General features: G+C 41.5%; 1 protein-coding gene across 3 annotated transcripts in view; it reads right to left on the bottom strand.

The window, feature by feature from the left end:
* The window catches only part of LOC135218382 (uncharacterized), a 230,388-nt gene that overhangs the window by 94,440 nt on the left and 119,041 nt on the right, over positions 1–16,907 (bottom strand). For all 3 annotated transcript variants that reach the window (XM_064254668.1, XM_064254670.1, XM_064254669.1), the window contains exon 5: positions 8,975–9,165. In XM_064254668.1, coding sequence (XP_064110738.1) covers positions 8,975–9,165 — 191 coding nt within the window. The remainder of the gene's footprint in view (positions 1–8,974; positions 9,166–16,907) is intronic.

Here is a 16,907-nt window from a genome sequence, read left to right as displayed (position 1 = left end):
CATACCAAGAGAAGAATAAATAAATAAAGAAAAAGTCAGTACAACTGACTCGCTCACCCTCCCAGAGAGTGTCGGTATGAACACTATGGCGAGTGAGACCACTACCACGAGCCAAATGCCAATAGAATTCTCCCACTGACAAAATCCCCCAAGAGGGGAGCCGACACCACAGAGTGGCAGCACCTACTACTACTACTACCATCCCATGCTGCCGACTGCTGCGCCTCTGGTGGCCATCCTTTTCAGTTAGCGCACACGATACACATGTGCCGTTTTCTTCTCTGTGTTTTTGTGCCCTTTCTTTTGGATTTTATTACAATGGAGCGTGCAGCCATCGCAGCAGCTAAGTTAAGTACTCAGTGTTTTATTGCTATTTGGTTTTTTTGGCCGGGCCCTGAGCACGTATTTTTTTTTGCCGTTTTTTAGGTATAAATACGATCTCTAGGTCGGAAGCATGGCAGCATGGTTCTGCCTCGTGATGGTCCGTTCTGGGTCGCCCATACCCAGAGCATCCCCTGTCTTTGTACGCTCTATTTTTATTATCCGCTTTGTTTAGGGTAAGGTCTACACGGTTTTGTCATGCATGCATGTCTTTTACCTTATGTAGGCTCTTCTATCCAGAACCCTAGCCACGGCTCTTAGTATCGGCCTCGACTAGCTTTGAGTGGTAGACTTGCCTTCGGGTTAGTCGTACACTCCTGGATTTTTTCTCCTACTATTTTGTTTTCTTTCTTTCATTTTATTATTCATTTTATTATCTATGTGATATTGTTAGGTTAGTCAGGCGTCTGGCTCGCTTAGCCTAGGTTACGGCCTATTGGGCCTTTATGTTACCGCTTGTCAGCTCGGTTGCTTCCCGATAGCATCTCGCTGATCAGTTGGTTTTTGTTTTAGGCTTAGTTGTTGTTCTTATCGCCCCGTGGTCACTATGTTGATCACGAGGCAGCCAGACGCCTGTCCAGTCACCTTTCCCCCCTCCCGCTCTTCCATAGAGTCGGGGGGGGTGGCTAGGCCTGCCCATGCTCGCTCCGCATACCGAGCCTGCCTCCCTCTCTCCCCCCAGGCGGAGGGGGTAGAGGGACGGGACAGACCCAGACTGGAACTCGACCTCTCCGGCTCTCGGTCCGGTCGGATGGTAAGGGTGGTGGGGGGGGACTGGCCTTTCCCCCTCTCCCATTACTACTTCGTCGCTCCGTTACTAGCCCGAGTCTGTATGCCCCCGCTCTTTCCCACCTTACTAGGGCTCCTTTACACCGGAGGCCTGGCATCTAGCGGAAAGGTACTAAGTCTACCCCACGGGGTGGACCGGAGCATACAGTCGGTCCCTTCTAACCTCTCCGTTTCACTGAGTTATCACTCCGCTTCGCACTGGACTTAGTCCGGTACGTTCGAGCTTTTAGGTTTAAGATGTTCAGTTTATTTTAAGTACCTTAAACCATCCCCCTCCCTTCTTTTTTACCGGATACCTCCGGGGTTTATAGCCTATTCAGGCTAGTAAGGGAGGGGCTATGCCCGAATTTTTTTCCGAGCTCCGGCATGCAACGGAGTTCTTCTGTCCTTTAGCCTGTAAGTGATATTCTTTAAGATACTCATGTGTCTTTCCACTTACAGACCACCAACTGTGAGCATCCGGGATGCGCCGCCACACTTCAGGACCCGTTGTTTGGACACGAAGAAAGTTTGCCGGTCCCATGCTCCATGCGCGACTCCGCACGGGGACATCCAGGTCTGGTACCATGAGACGTGTACCACTAGGTTACGATCTGGTGAGCCAGCTGTTAGACGGGGTAAGTATTCCATCTCCGGTAGCTGGTCCGCATCTGTTTTAGTGCTTAAGTTTGCATTAATCACTCTAACTTAAGGAAAATTCAAGGGGCCTTATAGCCCCTATAAGTTAAGTTATGCTTTAAGTTACCTTTAGTTTTAAGTTATTCTTAAATCTAATCGATACCCTCTCTTCCAGGCGCCGGCAGTGAGGGATACCGCACTGGCAACCCTGCGGGCCTGGGTCGGCGGTTTCGGGAAGAACGCCGCCAAGGGTATGCCCTACATCCTGGAGAAAAGGTTGGCGGTACTAATCTTCCCCGGAGGCAAGGCGACAGGATACGTCGACCCAGTAGAGGCGGCCCCGACTATCGCCTTCATCCAGCAACAGCTGGCTGCTCATGACTGACCAAGGCCAGGACATCTCCTCGGAAGTCGCGACGTTGGATATTAATGTAGAACCTATGGTAGGTGTAGACGACCTGTTGGTCGAGGTAGTAGGTGGACACCCAAGGGATACCCCTTGGGCGTAACTGTTTCTTCTACTCCTGCAACCTCTCCATCCTTCCAAGGCTTTAGGGTGATGAATTGTATACTCCTCCTGACGCTTCGGGTTAGACCCAAGGTCAAGGGTCAAGCAGTGAAATCCTTGACAAAGACGTCGTCGTCGTCTAAGAAGACGGCTTCGGCGTCATCCTCCTCTCGTAAGTCTCCGGCTAGGAATCCCGGAGCAGACAGATCTAAATGTTCTGGGTCCGGCTCTAAGTCCTCGAGGAGTAAATCCTCCAGAGAGAGATCTCACACTCCGGCAGAGTCGTCAGTTCCGCTACCTTGGTTCCAATTCAGAGCCACCCCTCCACCATCCGCAGCAGCTCCGGCTTTGGACTCCAATGCTGGCCTGTTGCAACAGGTGGGCGACCTGGTTGGGTCTTTAAAGAGTAGCATGGAACAAATGATCTCTCGGTTGTCGGATAGGATTACTTCTCAAGACTCCATTATAGCCGGACTGAGCCAAGCTCACTCTAGCCTCTCCTCCACCTTTCAATGCAGGTGGAGCCCAGCTTCCCCCGTATGACTCTCTACCTCCGTTCTCGATGAACAACCCGTGGAGAGTAGCGTCATACGCCCCCTTCCAAGACGGACTCATTTCTATACCGGAATTTGGAACTCGAAGGATAGAGGACTTCGAGTTCTACCCGGAAGACCTTCAGCCCCCTCCCCCCCCGTTCATCGGCTACGCAAGGCTCACCGCCTCAGCCATGATTCGAGATGATAGGGTACCAAAGGAGACAGTCCTCTATTCACGTGACCAGGCTCAGAGAGATTGGCTCAGGTGTTTTTAGAGGGACATGGATTGTTCTAATACGAAAATCCAACCTTTCAAGAGTCCCTTTACGATCTTCACGATGGATGAGAGTACCCCGCTCCCTTTTCCTGACAAAGATCGCGACGTCTACCCAATTCCAGCGGCCCAGAAGGGGGACCCCATGCCTCAACTGAAGGAAGCAGATCCTACATCTCCGTTACTTCCTTCAGCCGAGAATTATGGGAAGACTTACCGAACACCTTCTCAGCTGGCAAACTCAAACCGGACTGTGCTATGGAGCAGTTTGGTGAAAAGCTACCCAGCTTCCAGATAGCCTTATTCAGGCTGAATTTGACGCTAAATCGCGATTAGCCAGATCGATTAATTCTATGGCTATGACCGAGGTGGCCACCATAGCCTATGGTTCAGAGCCGCTTTTCAAACTTATGACCAAATCCCTGACTCAAACGGTACAGTCAGATATGTTTGAGTTTGCCACTGCTAGGACGAATTGTAGGAAGCATGTCCTACAAGAAGCAACCATTCGGCACGAGCCGAATAGGTTAACTCTCGTCGAGCATCTGGGGAGCAGATCTCTTCCCAGAAGCAATGGTGAAGGAAGTCCAGTCAGAGGCGACGTTAGGTTTGAACCAGAGCCTTAAGACCTTGGGGCCTACGGCTAAAGGGAGGCAAGATCTTGCCAGAGAGGTAAAGGGCAAAGGGAAACCCAGGCGTTTCCAGCCCTACCAGAAAAAAGCAGCCACGCTTTTTCTCAACAAGTTCCGGCGGTTCCCTTAGTGCAAACAGCCCAGCCTTCCACTTCAAAGGCTCAATCACAGCCAATTTACGTGATCTCCCTCAGCCTCAGCCCTCCACCTCTTACGCCATCTCTCCAGCTTACAATCAAGCCGTTCGAGAGTCAATCTTCACAGAAGTATGACCGCTCGGGTAAGGGAGGCAGAGGTGAGCGTTCCTTTCGTGGGAGAGGATCGGGGAGGGCCTTTAATAGGGGAAAACACTTCAGAGGAGGCCGAGGAGGTTACCAGAACCATAATGAAGAACTTCAGGTAGGAGGGAGGCTGTTTCACTTTCGCCACCGGTGGAACTTCAGCAAGTGGGCTCAGAGCATTGTGTCAAAAGGCCTGGGTTGAGCTGGTTAACAAACCCACCTCCATCCAGGCCTTTTCCGTCAACTTCCTTCCAAAGAACTGACGGAGTATGCGGAGGATCTCCTTCAGAAAGGAGCTATAGCGAGAGTCAAAAGATTAAAATTTCAAGGTCGCTTGTTCAGCGTGCCAAAGCAAAAAAGGCTCACAAAAAAGAAGAGTATCTTAGACTTGTCCCGCTTAAACTTAGCCATTCGCTGCGACAAGTTCAAGATGCTCACGATCTCGCAGGTGCGGACCTTACTTCCCCGTGGGGCCGTCACCACCTCTATCGATCTTACAGACGCTTACTATCATATCCCTATTGCAAGACACTTCCGTCCTTATCTAGGCTTCAAGATAGGAGACCAGACATTCTCCTTCAAGGTAGTTCCTTTCGGGCTCAACGTAGCACCCAGAGTGTTTACGAAGCTGGCGGAAGTAGTTGTTCAACAACTCAGATCGCAAGGGGTTATGGTAGTAGCGTATCTCGACGATTGGTTGATCTGGGCTTCAACAGTCGAGGAATGCAACAAAGCAACACTGAAAGTGATTCAGTTCCTGGAATATCTAGGCTTCAAGATAAACAGGACCAAATCAAGACTCACTCCAGAGTCAAACTTTCAGTGGCTAGGCATTCAATGGAATCTATCCTCCATACTCTGTCGATTCCATCGTCCAAGAGGAAGGAAATAGCGAAGTCAGTCAAGCAATTTCTGAGTCACAAACTGGCTTCTTCAAGAAGATCTCAGGAAAGGATCCTGGGTTCTCTCCAGTTTGCATCAGTGACGAACATCCTAATGAAAGCCAAACTGAAAGACCTAACCAGAATCTGGCGCTCACGAGCAAATATCAGGTCCAGGGACAAATTGTCCTCAGTCCCTCTGATTCTAAAGAATCGACTTCGGCCGTGGGCGAAAGTCAAGAACCTATCGGTGTCAGTGCCCCTTCAGTTTCCTCCCCTCCAGGGATCACTATCCACACAGACGCTTCATTAAAGCGGGTTTGGGGAGGATATTCCCAGTTCAAAAAGGTTTTAGGGAACGTGGTCACCTCAGTTCCGTCAGTTCATATAAACGTACTGGAGGCAATGGCACTGTTTCTTGACTCTAAAAAGGTTACGACCGCCAAAGTACTACCCACATAAAACTAGTCCTGGACAGCGCAGTGGTAGTACATTGTATAAACAGAGGAGGCTCCGCAAGTCACGTCATCTAAATCATGTCATGGTAGCCATATTCTCCCTGGCGGACAAGTTCAGTTGGCATCTCTCCTCCACTCATATAGCTGGAGTGAGAAACGTCATAGCAGATGCTCTATCCCGATCAGTACCTCTAGAGTCGGGGAATGGTCACTGGACAACAGTTCGTTCCAATGGATTCTTCAGAGAGTTCCAGGTCTACAGGTAGATCTCTTCGCATCTCAAGCGAACCACAAAACTCCCGTGTTATGTGGCCCCCAACCTGGACCCTCTGGCCTATGCCACGGACCGCCCTGGCTCTAGATTGGAACAACTGGGAGAAGATTTATGTCTTTCCTCCGGTGAATCTTCTCATGAAAGTGTTAAACAAACTCAGGACATTCAAGGGTCAAGTGGCTCTAGTAGCCCCAGACTGGCCGAAGAGCAATTGTACCCTCTCATCCTGGAACTGGGTCTCCGCCCTCTTCGGATCCCCAATCCCAAGCTCTCCCAGTCAGTACAAACGAAGACTGTGTTCGCTTCCTCAGGGATTCTCAAAACCCTAACTTTATGGATTCATGAAGTTTGCAGCGAAAAGGGATGCGAATATTGACCCTCAGAATATTCTCTTCTTGGAATCAGATAAGAGAGATTCAACTTTGAGACAGTACGATGCTGCTGTCAAAAAGTTAGCAACCTTCCTGAAAAAGAATCAGATATAAGATCATGACAATCAATTCAGCTATATCCTTTTTCAGATCCTTATTTGAAAAAGGCTTAGCAGCTAGCACAATTACGACAAACAAGTCAGCCTTGAAAAGATTTTTCAATTTGGGTTCAACATAGACTTGTACAGAATTCCTACTTCTCGTCTATTCCCAAGGCCTGTGCTAGACTTAGACCTTCTGTAAGGCCTACGTCAGTATCTTGGTTCTTAAACGATGTTCTAAACTGGCTTCAGAAACCAATAATGACACATGCTCATTTATAATGCTTTTAAGAAAAACCTTATTTTTATTAAGCTTGGCCTCAGGAGCTAGAATTTCAGAACTGTCGGCTTTATCCAGAGATCCGGATCATATTCAGTTCCTTCCCACAGGGGAAGTTACTACTTTCACCGGGAACGTAGCTTTTTAGCTAAGAATGAAGATCCTTTGATGAGGTGGGAACCATGGAAGGTACTACCCCTTCCACAAGATATATCTCTTTGCCCAGTTTAAACTTTACGAGCCTTCTTGATAGGACCTCCTATCCTCATCGGGTCCTCTCTTTAGAGAGAACAAGGTGGTACTTTATCTATTAAAGGCATCAGACAACAAATCCTGTACTTCATTAAACAAGCCAATCCTGACTCTTTTCCAAAAGCACATGATGTCAGGGCAGTAGACACCTCAATTAACTATTTCCAACATATGAACTTCGATGAGTTGAAAAAGTATTACTGGATGGAAATCACCGACAGTGTTCAAACGTCATTACTTGAAAGTCTTTGGAAGCCCTGAAATTTTCAGCAGTTGCAGCGGGTAACATAGTTTCCCTGACTCTGACTAATCCTTAGTAGAAGATTCAGTCCTCCTTTCTACCTGCCTCACCCAACAGTTCGTCTATACCTGCCTTGTTCATTTACGATCACCTTGTGTCTTAGCTGCTTTGATGATGTTATAGTGGGTGTCCCTTATTTTTTTTTTGCTAGGGACACTCACATTTGTGATGATTACTGATCTCGTGGATGTCATCTCCTTATTTTTATGCTAGGAGATACATCTTATTATAATGGTTACGGGTTTTGTATATTAAGTCATATACATTCTTTTATATTTTATTATTGTTGAGTTTGTTTTATTCAACTTTTATGTTAATTGCTTTAGATTGTTTTGATACATAAGCTTTACACAGATACCATTGTTGTACATATATGATATTTCTCCTGTATATAGGTATATTACCTTAAGTTAAGAAATATTATTAGCATTAAGTATAATTAAGTAATATTTCTATTTGTATCACTGTGTATATGTATCTTTATTAGCAATTATATTGATTTATTTTTATTTTATCTTTATTTGAGACCCTTTGTATTTTGTTAAATTTCTTTACAATCTTGTGCTATTTCTCTGGTACGATTTCGCGCAGCGACACGAGCTCGAGCCCCCAGAAAAAGGGATTGTTTTGACGTAAGGAAAAATCTATTTCTGGGCGATTGGCTCGTGTCGCCAGCGAAATCCCGCCCTTCCCATCCCATCGCCAAGATTGTCTGCTAACTTCAGGATGGCCACCAGAGGCACAGCAGTCGCAGCATGGGATGGAGTAGTAGTAGTAGGTGCTGCCCACTCTGTGGGTCGGCTCCCCTCTTGGGGGATTTTGTAGTGGGAGAATCTATTGGCATTTGGCTCGTGGTAGTGGTCTCCACTCGCCATAGTGTTCATACCGACACTCTCTGGGAGGGTGAGCGAGTCAGTTGTACTGACCTTTTTCTTTATTTATTTTATTCTTTCTGGTATGTGTTAGTACATTTACCCTAGAAATAATAGATTAAAGGATATTTTCGCTGGCGACACGAGCCAATCGCCCAGAAAATAGATTTTTCCTTACGTCAAAATCCCTTTTATGTCATTGTTTAAAATAAGTTAGCCTTAAGTACTTAGTTTATATGCTGTAATAACTGATTTACTTATATTATATCCCTCCTTTTTACAACTGATTTTCATTTGTCCTTTTTTCCCATCTTGTCTGTTTCTCTGGTACTCTTTCATAGGCCGACACGAGCTGAGCCCAGAAAAGGGATTTTGACGTAGGAAAAATCTATTTCTGGGTGATTGGCTCGTGTCGCCCTATGAAACCCACCCTGTATTAATTGAACCCCCCCTGCAGGACAAGATGTTCATAGATTAAGGATGACCACTAGGGGCGCTACTGTCTGTAGCGTCCCCTAGTAGTAGTAGTAGCGGCCGCATCGCCCGTTGGTATCAGCTCTCTCTAGTGGGGATTTTGATTGGAAGGTCTAATTGGTGAATGTCTCGTGGTAGTGTTCCCACTCGCCCCTATTCTCATACCGACACTTCTTTTAAAGAGTGAGCGAGTCAGTTTTACTGACATTTTCTTAATTTTGTTTTTCTCTGGTAATTTTAGATTAATTTTACCTAGAAAGAATGATATTAAGGATCCTTTCATAGGGCGACACGAGCCAATCACCCAGAAATAGATTTTTCCTACGTCAAAATCCCTTTTGTAGGCAGCTAATAAAGGACTTGCTTCTGAAGATAAAGTCAAAGCCTTGTAACAATAGTAGCTTACTCAGTTTATTATAGCAACATTGTTACCTTAAACCTAACAATAATTTGGGGGACATATCAAAACCCAATTTGGAGTGCCTATTACATAAACTTACACATATATTTATGGTTTCATAAAATATGAAGGCTTGCACATATGTATGTGGTGTAATTAATGATTGTGTTCTAGCTAACACACACAGTATGCTGATACAATCATGTATATTTAAACATAAAAAATGCCAGTAGTATCCAATAAATTATTTCAGCAATTTTTTACATGGTTCACTACTTTCAAAAGCCTTACCTTCCTTCACTAGATGCTTTATGCCTTTCTTTCAGAAATATAAAAGCACTTTCTGTACTAGCATCACAAATTGCTTGGGGAGGGTGAATGAGATCATTTCCATGAGCCACTAACACTTGTAATTTAGGGCATTCAATCAAAGCTCCAGGTAATGCCCGAATATTATTATAGCTAATATTCAGTTTCCGCAACTGAAAAGCAAAATGGTATACAATTTATAAATTTTCGGCAGTAAAATATTTCTGATGCTTGATGACAATATGTGATATACATGCACTCTTAACTAATAAACAATGTACTATTTATAAACAAATTATTGCCCAAATGCTCCAGTTGCATGAAGGGGATTCACGGATAGAGAAATTTGAAAATAAAAAGATAATCCTAACATTTTCTTATAATCAGATGTGATATTTGTAACATATTCTAGACAATTTCTGCTGCTATATTATATCTAGTAGACTTACAGAGGAATAAGATATCATGGTAAGTTGCATAGTAATAGTATTTTGATCTTACCTCATCAAAAGATACATAATTTTCTCAGATTTGATTTAGTACCTTGAGACCTAACCATAATAAATATAACTACTTTTTCAGATAATTCTACATTTTCCTTGATACACTAAACTTGTGTTTTATATAATAGTATTCACAGCAAATGCCAGAACCATTCATTGCAGGTTCTTAACAAGGCAGTTAATTGGCAGTAGGTAGGTGAGTGATGGGTTACCACTACCACCCACTCATCTGTCACTATTCCTTTGCTTTTCATTATGCTCAGCTGGTTGAGGTTGGATTGTATTGAAAGATTTATGGAAAGATTTATGGCTTATATATCAAGTACAAATAAATACCTAAAAATTTTCTCTCTGCTCTCAAAAGAGTACAAACTCTCATCTTTTATAAAGAAAACTTATTCCTTAGGTGGGAAGATTGTCTCACAGAACTCAAGTGGTGATGCTCAGACTGACAAGAAAAATTTAAGTTTATATCTACTTATCAAGTAATTACTTTAGCTATACTTTAGCCTTGCTTGACAAACCCTAATTTCAAAACATTGTGTTAGTGCTTCTGTCACAGAGTGTAGGTGACAAGCCCTGCTCACTTCATGGGTCTACTTGGTAACAACAATAGCTGGCTGGCTCATTCTGTTTTTGCTGTTATGTCCACAAGAGGGGAGGGCTCTGATTCTGTAATTACTTGATAAGTATACATATATGAAACTTAATCTTAGCCGATTGTCCGGTTTAACTGGTGATACCTATACGTATACATACCTATAAATCCCTATAAATATACAGTGGACTCCCATATTTGCTTTCATGATATTTGCAGACTTCTCTATGGACCATACGCTGGAACCCCCCTACGTATTTGTGTTCTCAGCACTCGCAGACTCACGTATTCGCGGATTTTACTATGGACCATATAATGGCTAGATACAGTTGATCCCCACAAATATGGAGAGGCCAAAACACAGACTCCCAGTGGGGAGCCCTGTCCCAAAAGATAGAACTACAAAACTGCCTGGAGTTCGGATGGGGATCTGGACAAAAGACCCTGCATATTCAAGCTCCTATCTATGTTCTGGGAGAATGGGAGAAAGAACTACCTCGATCGTATCCCTCTTGATCTTCATCTAACGTCAAAGAGAGATAACTAAGGTCTCCTAAACCTTCGACAAGAGGGCTCCATTTGAACTAAAGCCAAATTCCAACCCTGACAGATGCTAGGAAGACTAGGAAAAAGCCTAAAGAGGAAGCTTTCTTCAGCAACTAAAGCGCTCTGACACAGAAGTCTGTCCTGAGGCAGACTTGGTTTGTGTCTGATGAGAACTGGCACACAAGATAAGACAACAGCTTGGTCTTAAAATTCAGGCACTGAACCAATGTGGAAGCACTTTTAACTGAATATTATAAACACTGGGCACTAGGTACTGGGATCTCAGATCTCACTGGGTGCTTGGATCTCTCGGATTCCACTGGACACTTGGATTCCTCTGATCCCACTGAACGCATGGCTCAGATCCCACAATACACTTGGATCCTTCAGATCCTACCAAACACTGCAATTCCTCGGATCCCATTGGATGCATGGATCCTTTGGGAGACTTGAATCCACAGGATCCCACTGTATACCTGGATCCCTATGGATGCCCATATCACACTGATAGTTCGGATTCATTGGATCCCATTGGGGGCTCAGATTTCACTGGGCAGAGATCCCGCTGGCCGCTTGGATCCACTGAATGCTAGGATCCTGAAAATGCCACCAGCACCTCTTGTTCACACTAGGATCCAACCTCACACCGGGATCCGATCAACATACAACAAAGAATGGACATCCTTATGGACGCCTTTTTAATGGTTGTCCATGGAGACCTGCGGAGGCAGGCTCAACTGAGAGGTAACTATCTGGGGGTAAACCCCCATGGACTTCCATGGACTGACAGTATGTCTCCTCCCAGGTTAAGGAAAGTCTGACCAGGACTGAGTTTAGGAGATCCGATAGGGCCAGATAGTTCCTTGCTCACTACACATCCAGTATGGTGCCTTTCCAGTGGCTGTCTGTCAATACCTGGGACTGGCAACAGGTTCGACTGGGGGAAACTACTCGTCTGTAAACCCCCAACCTCCCTTGGACTCCCAGTTTGCCTCCTCCCAAGTGCTGGGGAGTCTGACAGGGACCTTCCATCTAGGAGAATCAAGGGACGAATAGCCAACTCCTCCACTGTACCACACTTCACTATTCCAAAGTTAACACATGTTAACCACAAGGCACGACTGGCAAAGGTATGGAAAAGAATCAAGGGAGCCAGGTGCAGGAGCAAGTGGCAAGTGGCAAGAGGCAAATATAAGGAGAAAATTGAGCAGGCATTACTGGCGCCCGGGATCGAAGCCAGCAATCTGTAGCTAACAGCTTGAGCTGAAACTCGGCTAACAATATGCCTACTTGTAGCAGTCAACAAAACACAACAATTCTCTCCTTAATACTTTCTGCCTTAACACTCTTCAGTTCTTCTGTATAGAAATATGTGAAGTTTAAGTAAAAAATTGATCTACTGGATGCTTATAGGAAGCATATGACCGGTAAAAAAATCATATTGCAACAAATACAGGCCTAATGAAATGACCAAATACCAAGAATTACAGTGGTCCCCCCGTATTCGCGTTCTCCAGATTCGCGGACTCGCACATTCGCGGATTTTTCTTTGGAACCTATCTAGAAATTATTCGCGGATGGACTCGCCCATTCGCGGAATTTTCCGACGAAAATAATCACTAATTAGTGTATTTTGATGTTTATTTTCATGAATACATACATTTTTATGATACAAAAATGATTTACTAATTTTCAAATATTAATTTTGATTAATACTGTATAATAAGTTTAAATGATATCACATAATAAAAATAATAAAAATCTCTCTCTCTTCTCTCTCTCCTCTCTCTCTCTCTCATCTCTCTCTATCTCCTCTCTCTCTCTCTCTCTCTCTCTCTACTACAAAGATGTATGTTTTTTGTATGATAAATAAATTATTTACTATTTTCAAATATTAATATTAATTTATACAGCAATAATATCAATTCATTAAAGAAAATACCATAGTGAATTAGTAAGATTTTAGCTTATAAATTTAAAAAATTATGTAAGAATGAAGGAAATCCCAGTCTTCACCACATACTAAAACTGTCATACTATCAAGTTAAGTGACAGGAGGGGGAAGGAGCTGTTTTGTTGCTGCCATCAAGTGCTCATGAAATTTCTCTAATCCTCTCTCTCTTTCCTCTCTCTCTCTCTCTCTCTCTCTCTCTCTCTTTCTTCTCTCTCCTCTCTCTCTCTCTCTCTCTCTCTCATTTACTGAGACTCGAGACTTTTTAGAGTACTTGTACTATTTGTTTTTAATACTTTCAAAATAATAATAATAATAATAATAATAATAATAACTGTAATTACAAAATTCATATTATGTGATAGTATTTTAAAGAAATACAATACTAATCTATCCATGTCAATTTTAGTTAAGGTTAATACACTCTCTCTCTCTCTCTCTCTCTCTCTCTCTCTCTCTCTCTCTCTCTCTCTCTCTCTCTCTCTCTCTCTTTTGCAACACAAGATAATGTTTTTATAGTGGTAACTCCCTCCCTCTATTTCGCTGGAAGCGTTATAAGTATTTTTGAGAGAACAGAGAGAGATAAAACACTCTCTCTCTCTCTTTTACCGAGATGAAAGAATTTTTATGGTACTAGTATGTAAAATGTTTATTGATAATTTCAGTGAATTTTAATTAATAAACAATAATAATAATAATAAATTAAAAATAATAATAATAAAAAATAATGATAATAATAATGATAATAATAATAATAATAATGATAATAATAATAATAATAATAATAATAATAATAATAATAATAAAAATAAAACTGTAATTACAAAATACATAATGGTAGTATTTTAAAGAGATGAAAATGACCTTTCCATTTCACTTGTAAGGATGACTCCTCTTTCTTACTGTGATGAGAGAAATTTTTATGGTAGATCCACGTGTTTATCGTTTTATTTTCAAATAATAAATAATAATAATAGAACTTAGTAATAATACGATAAATAATTTCAAATGAAAATTTTTCCCTTCGTCTTTTTCTGTATCAATTTCCCTACCTTCTCTTAACTCCAGTGACGCTCGGAGCTGGGAAAGTAACAATGCCATACAATGGTCAACGAATTTAAATGGTTTTATGTAATCTCTCTCTCTCTCTCATCTCTCTCTCTCCTCTCTAATCCTCTCTCTCTCTCTCCCTATCTCTCTCTCTCTCTCTCTCACAAAGATATTTGTCATAATGGTTAACTCTGTCTCTCTTGGCTGCAAGTGTTATACGTACGTATGTAAGTCCATAGTACTTTAAGGCTACTAATGTTTAGGATTACTTTGAAATTACATTAATACAATCTCTAAGATTAATACAGTAACATGATAATAATTTAAGGTAAATTTGATGCAGGATGTTACATAGAAAATGCAGAACAAAAGATATACAATCAAAAGAAAATGAAAAACGGGACTTGGAAGAAAAAACCCTATTAAATATCAAGCAAAACCCAAGCTATTATACTCATATGCGAAGAAGATGAATAAAAGAAGAATAGAAATAGGCCCTCTGAGAATTGAAGGGAGATTAACGAATGAAAAAAAGGAAATTTGCAACATACTGGCAGAACGATATAAGAGAGAATTCACCCCTAGAATAGATAATGGAAGATAATGATATAGAAGTAAGGGATGAAAATAGTGAATATTTAGCTGACATAGATATTAATGAAGCTGATATTGTGCAGGCTATTAATGAAATTAAAAATGGAGCTGCTGCAGGGCCTGATGGAATTCCTGCTATTTTGTTAAAGAAAGTAGTTCATTCTATCGCAAAGCCACTTGCAATATTATTAAGACAAAGTGTAGATACAGGCAAGATTTATGATGAGCACAAATTAGCATATATTACCCCTACTTTCAAAAGTGGATCAAGACTAGAGGCAAGTAATTATAGGCCTGTGAGTCTAACATCACATATTATGAAAGTGTATGAAAGGGTAATGAAGAAAAATATTATGAAACATTTATAAAAAATAATTTGTTTAATAAAGGACAACATGGTTTCGTACCCGGAAAAAGTAAACACAAACCCAACTGTTAGTCCACCGTGAGAACATATTCAAAAATATGAAAAGCGGAAATGAAACAGATGTGGTTTATTTAGACTTTGCAAAAGCTTTTGATAAAGTAGACCATAATATATTAGCGAAGAAAATTAGAAAACACAATATCGTGGATAAAGTAGGAAGATGGTTAAAAGAATTTTTACACAACAGAAAAAACAGATAGTTATTGCAAACGACGAGAAATCGGACTGAAGTCAAGGTAATATCCGGTGTGCCGCAAGGTACGGTGTTAGCTGCAATACTGTTTGTTATTATGATTGAAGACATAGACAATAATGTGAAGGATTCGGTAGTGAGTAGTTTCGCAGATGACACAAGAATAAGTAGAGAAATTACTTGTGATGAAGATAGGAACGCTCTACAAAGAGACCTTAACAAAGTATATGATTGGGCAGAGGTAAATAGGATGGTATTTAACTCTGATAAATTTGAATCAATAAATTATGGAGACAGAGAAAGAAAGCTATATGCATATAAGGGACCTAATAATGAGACCATCACAAATAAGGAAGCAGTTAAAGACCTTGGTGTGATGATGAATAGGAACATGTTATGCAATGATCAAATAGCAACTCGTTGGCAAAACTGTAAAGCAAAAATGGGAATGTTGTTACGGTACTCAAAACAAGAAAAGCTGAACACATGATTATGCTTTATAAAAACATATGTTCGTAGTCCACTGAATATTGCAATATGATATGGTACCCACACTATCAAAAGGATATTGCACAAATAGAGAGTGTACAAAGGTCCTTTACAGCTAGAATAGAAGAAGTTAAGGACCTAGACTACTGGGAAAAACTACAATTCTTAAAATTATATAGTCTAGAAAGGAGAAGAGAACGCTACATGATAATTCAGGCATGGAAACAGATAGAAGGAATAGCAGAAAATATCATGGAACTAAAAATATCAGAAAGAGCAAGCAGAGGTAGATTAATAGTGCCCAAAACTATACCAGGAAAAATAAGGAAAGCACACAGGACATTAATCCACTACGCACCAGCATCGATAATGCAGCGTCTATTCAATGCGTTGCCAGCTCATCTGAGGAATATATCAGGAGTGAGCGTAGATGTGTTTAAGAATAAGCTCGACAAATATCTAAACTGCATCCCAGACCATCCAAGATTGGAAGATGCAAAATATACCGGAAGATGTACTAGCAACTCTCTGGTAGACATTAGAGGTGCCTCACACTGAGGGACCTGGGGCAACCCGAACAAGATGTAAGGTCTGTAAGGTAAGGTAAGGTATACATTTAGTGTTACTATTTCTTCCTTCTTTTATCTCTCTCGCTCTCAGCAAAAGAATTAATAGACAGACAAACATAATTGCAGAGTCCTCTCTTTCTCTCTTCTCTGGAGAAATATATGTATTTATGGGAGGGGAAAAAAGTTGCCTACAGACGTTCATTTCAATCTATTGAAATCGTAAGGAGTTATTATCTCTCTCTCTCTCTCTCTCTCTCTCTCTCTCTCTCTCTCTCTCTCTGCTATTGGCTGTTTATATATTTCCAATGGTAAAATGTTTAAGATGACTTTAAAATATTAATAATACCAATTTAATGGTATATTTAAAGTAGGATAATACTTTAAGTAGACATTTGGTATTTGTGATTTCACATACAATTGTTTCCCATGTAAAAAGAAAATGGATATCTCAAATAGTAACAGTATGAAAGAAAACGTGCATGACTGAATACTTATGGGGGGACTGAATTATTTTCAAATATGAAACTAAGTTATGCAGTACGTACATAGTATGTATTTATGTATAACCATAAAATGTAAGATTTACTTTAAAACAGTATTAATAATATTTCAAAGATTTATATGAACCATAATAGGATATTTTATGTATATTTGATGAAGGATGGTCTTTTTAGGGATACTTTGGTGTTTGCATGTTCGGGATAGGAGTTTATGAGCATTTTTAGAGGGGGGTTCCAAACATTCGCAGATTCTAACTATTCGCGGGGGGGTCTAGTACGCATCCCCCGCGAATACGGGGGGACCACTGTATTTCAATACAATGTACTTATCAGTGGCTTGCGCTGAGCCTAAAGCCTACAAACAAATCAAATTGCTTAGATTATGCCCTAAAGCATAGATGTGTAACATTTGGAATACTTTAAGGTAAAACCATAATCAGCATCTTGCCAGAAGCCCATGGGCAAAAAAAATTCATTAAATGCAAACTTAATGCA

This window comes from Macrobrachium nipponense, chromosome 9, assembly GCF_015104395.2.
Source record: "Macrobrachium nipponense isolate FS-2020 chromosome 9, ASM1510439v2, whole genome shotgun sequence".
NCBI classification, from domain to species: domain Eukaryota; kingdom Metazoa; phylum Arthropoda; class Malacostraca; order Decapoda; family Palaemonidae; genus Macrobrachium; species Macrobrachium nipponense.
This window is presented reverse-complemented; position numbering and strand designations above follow the sequence as displayed.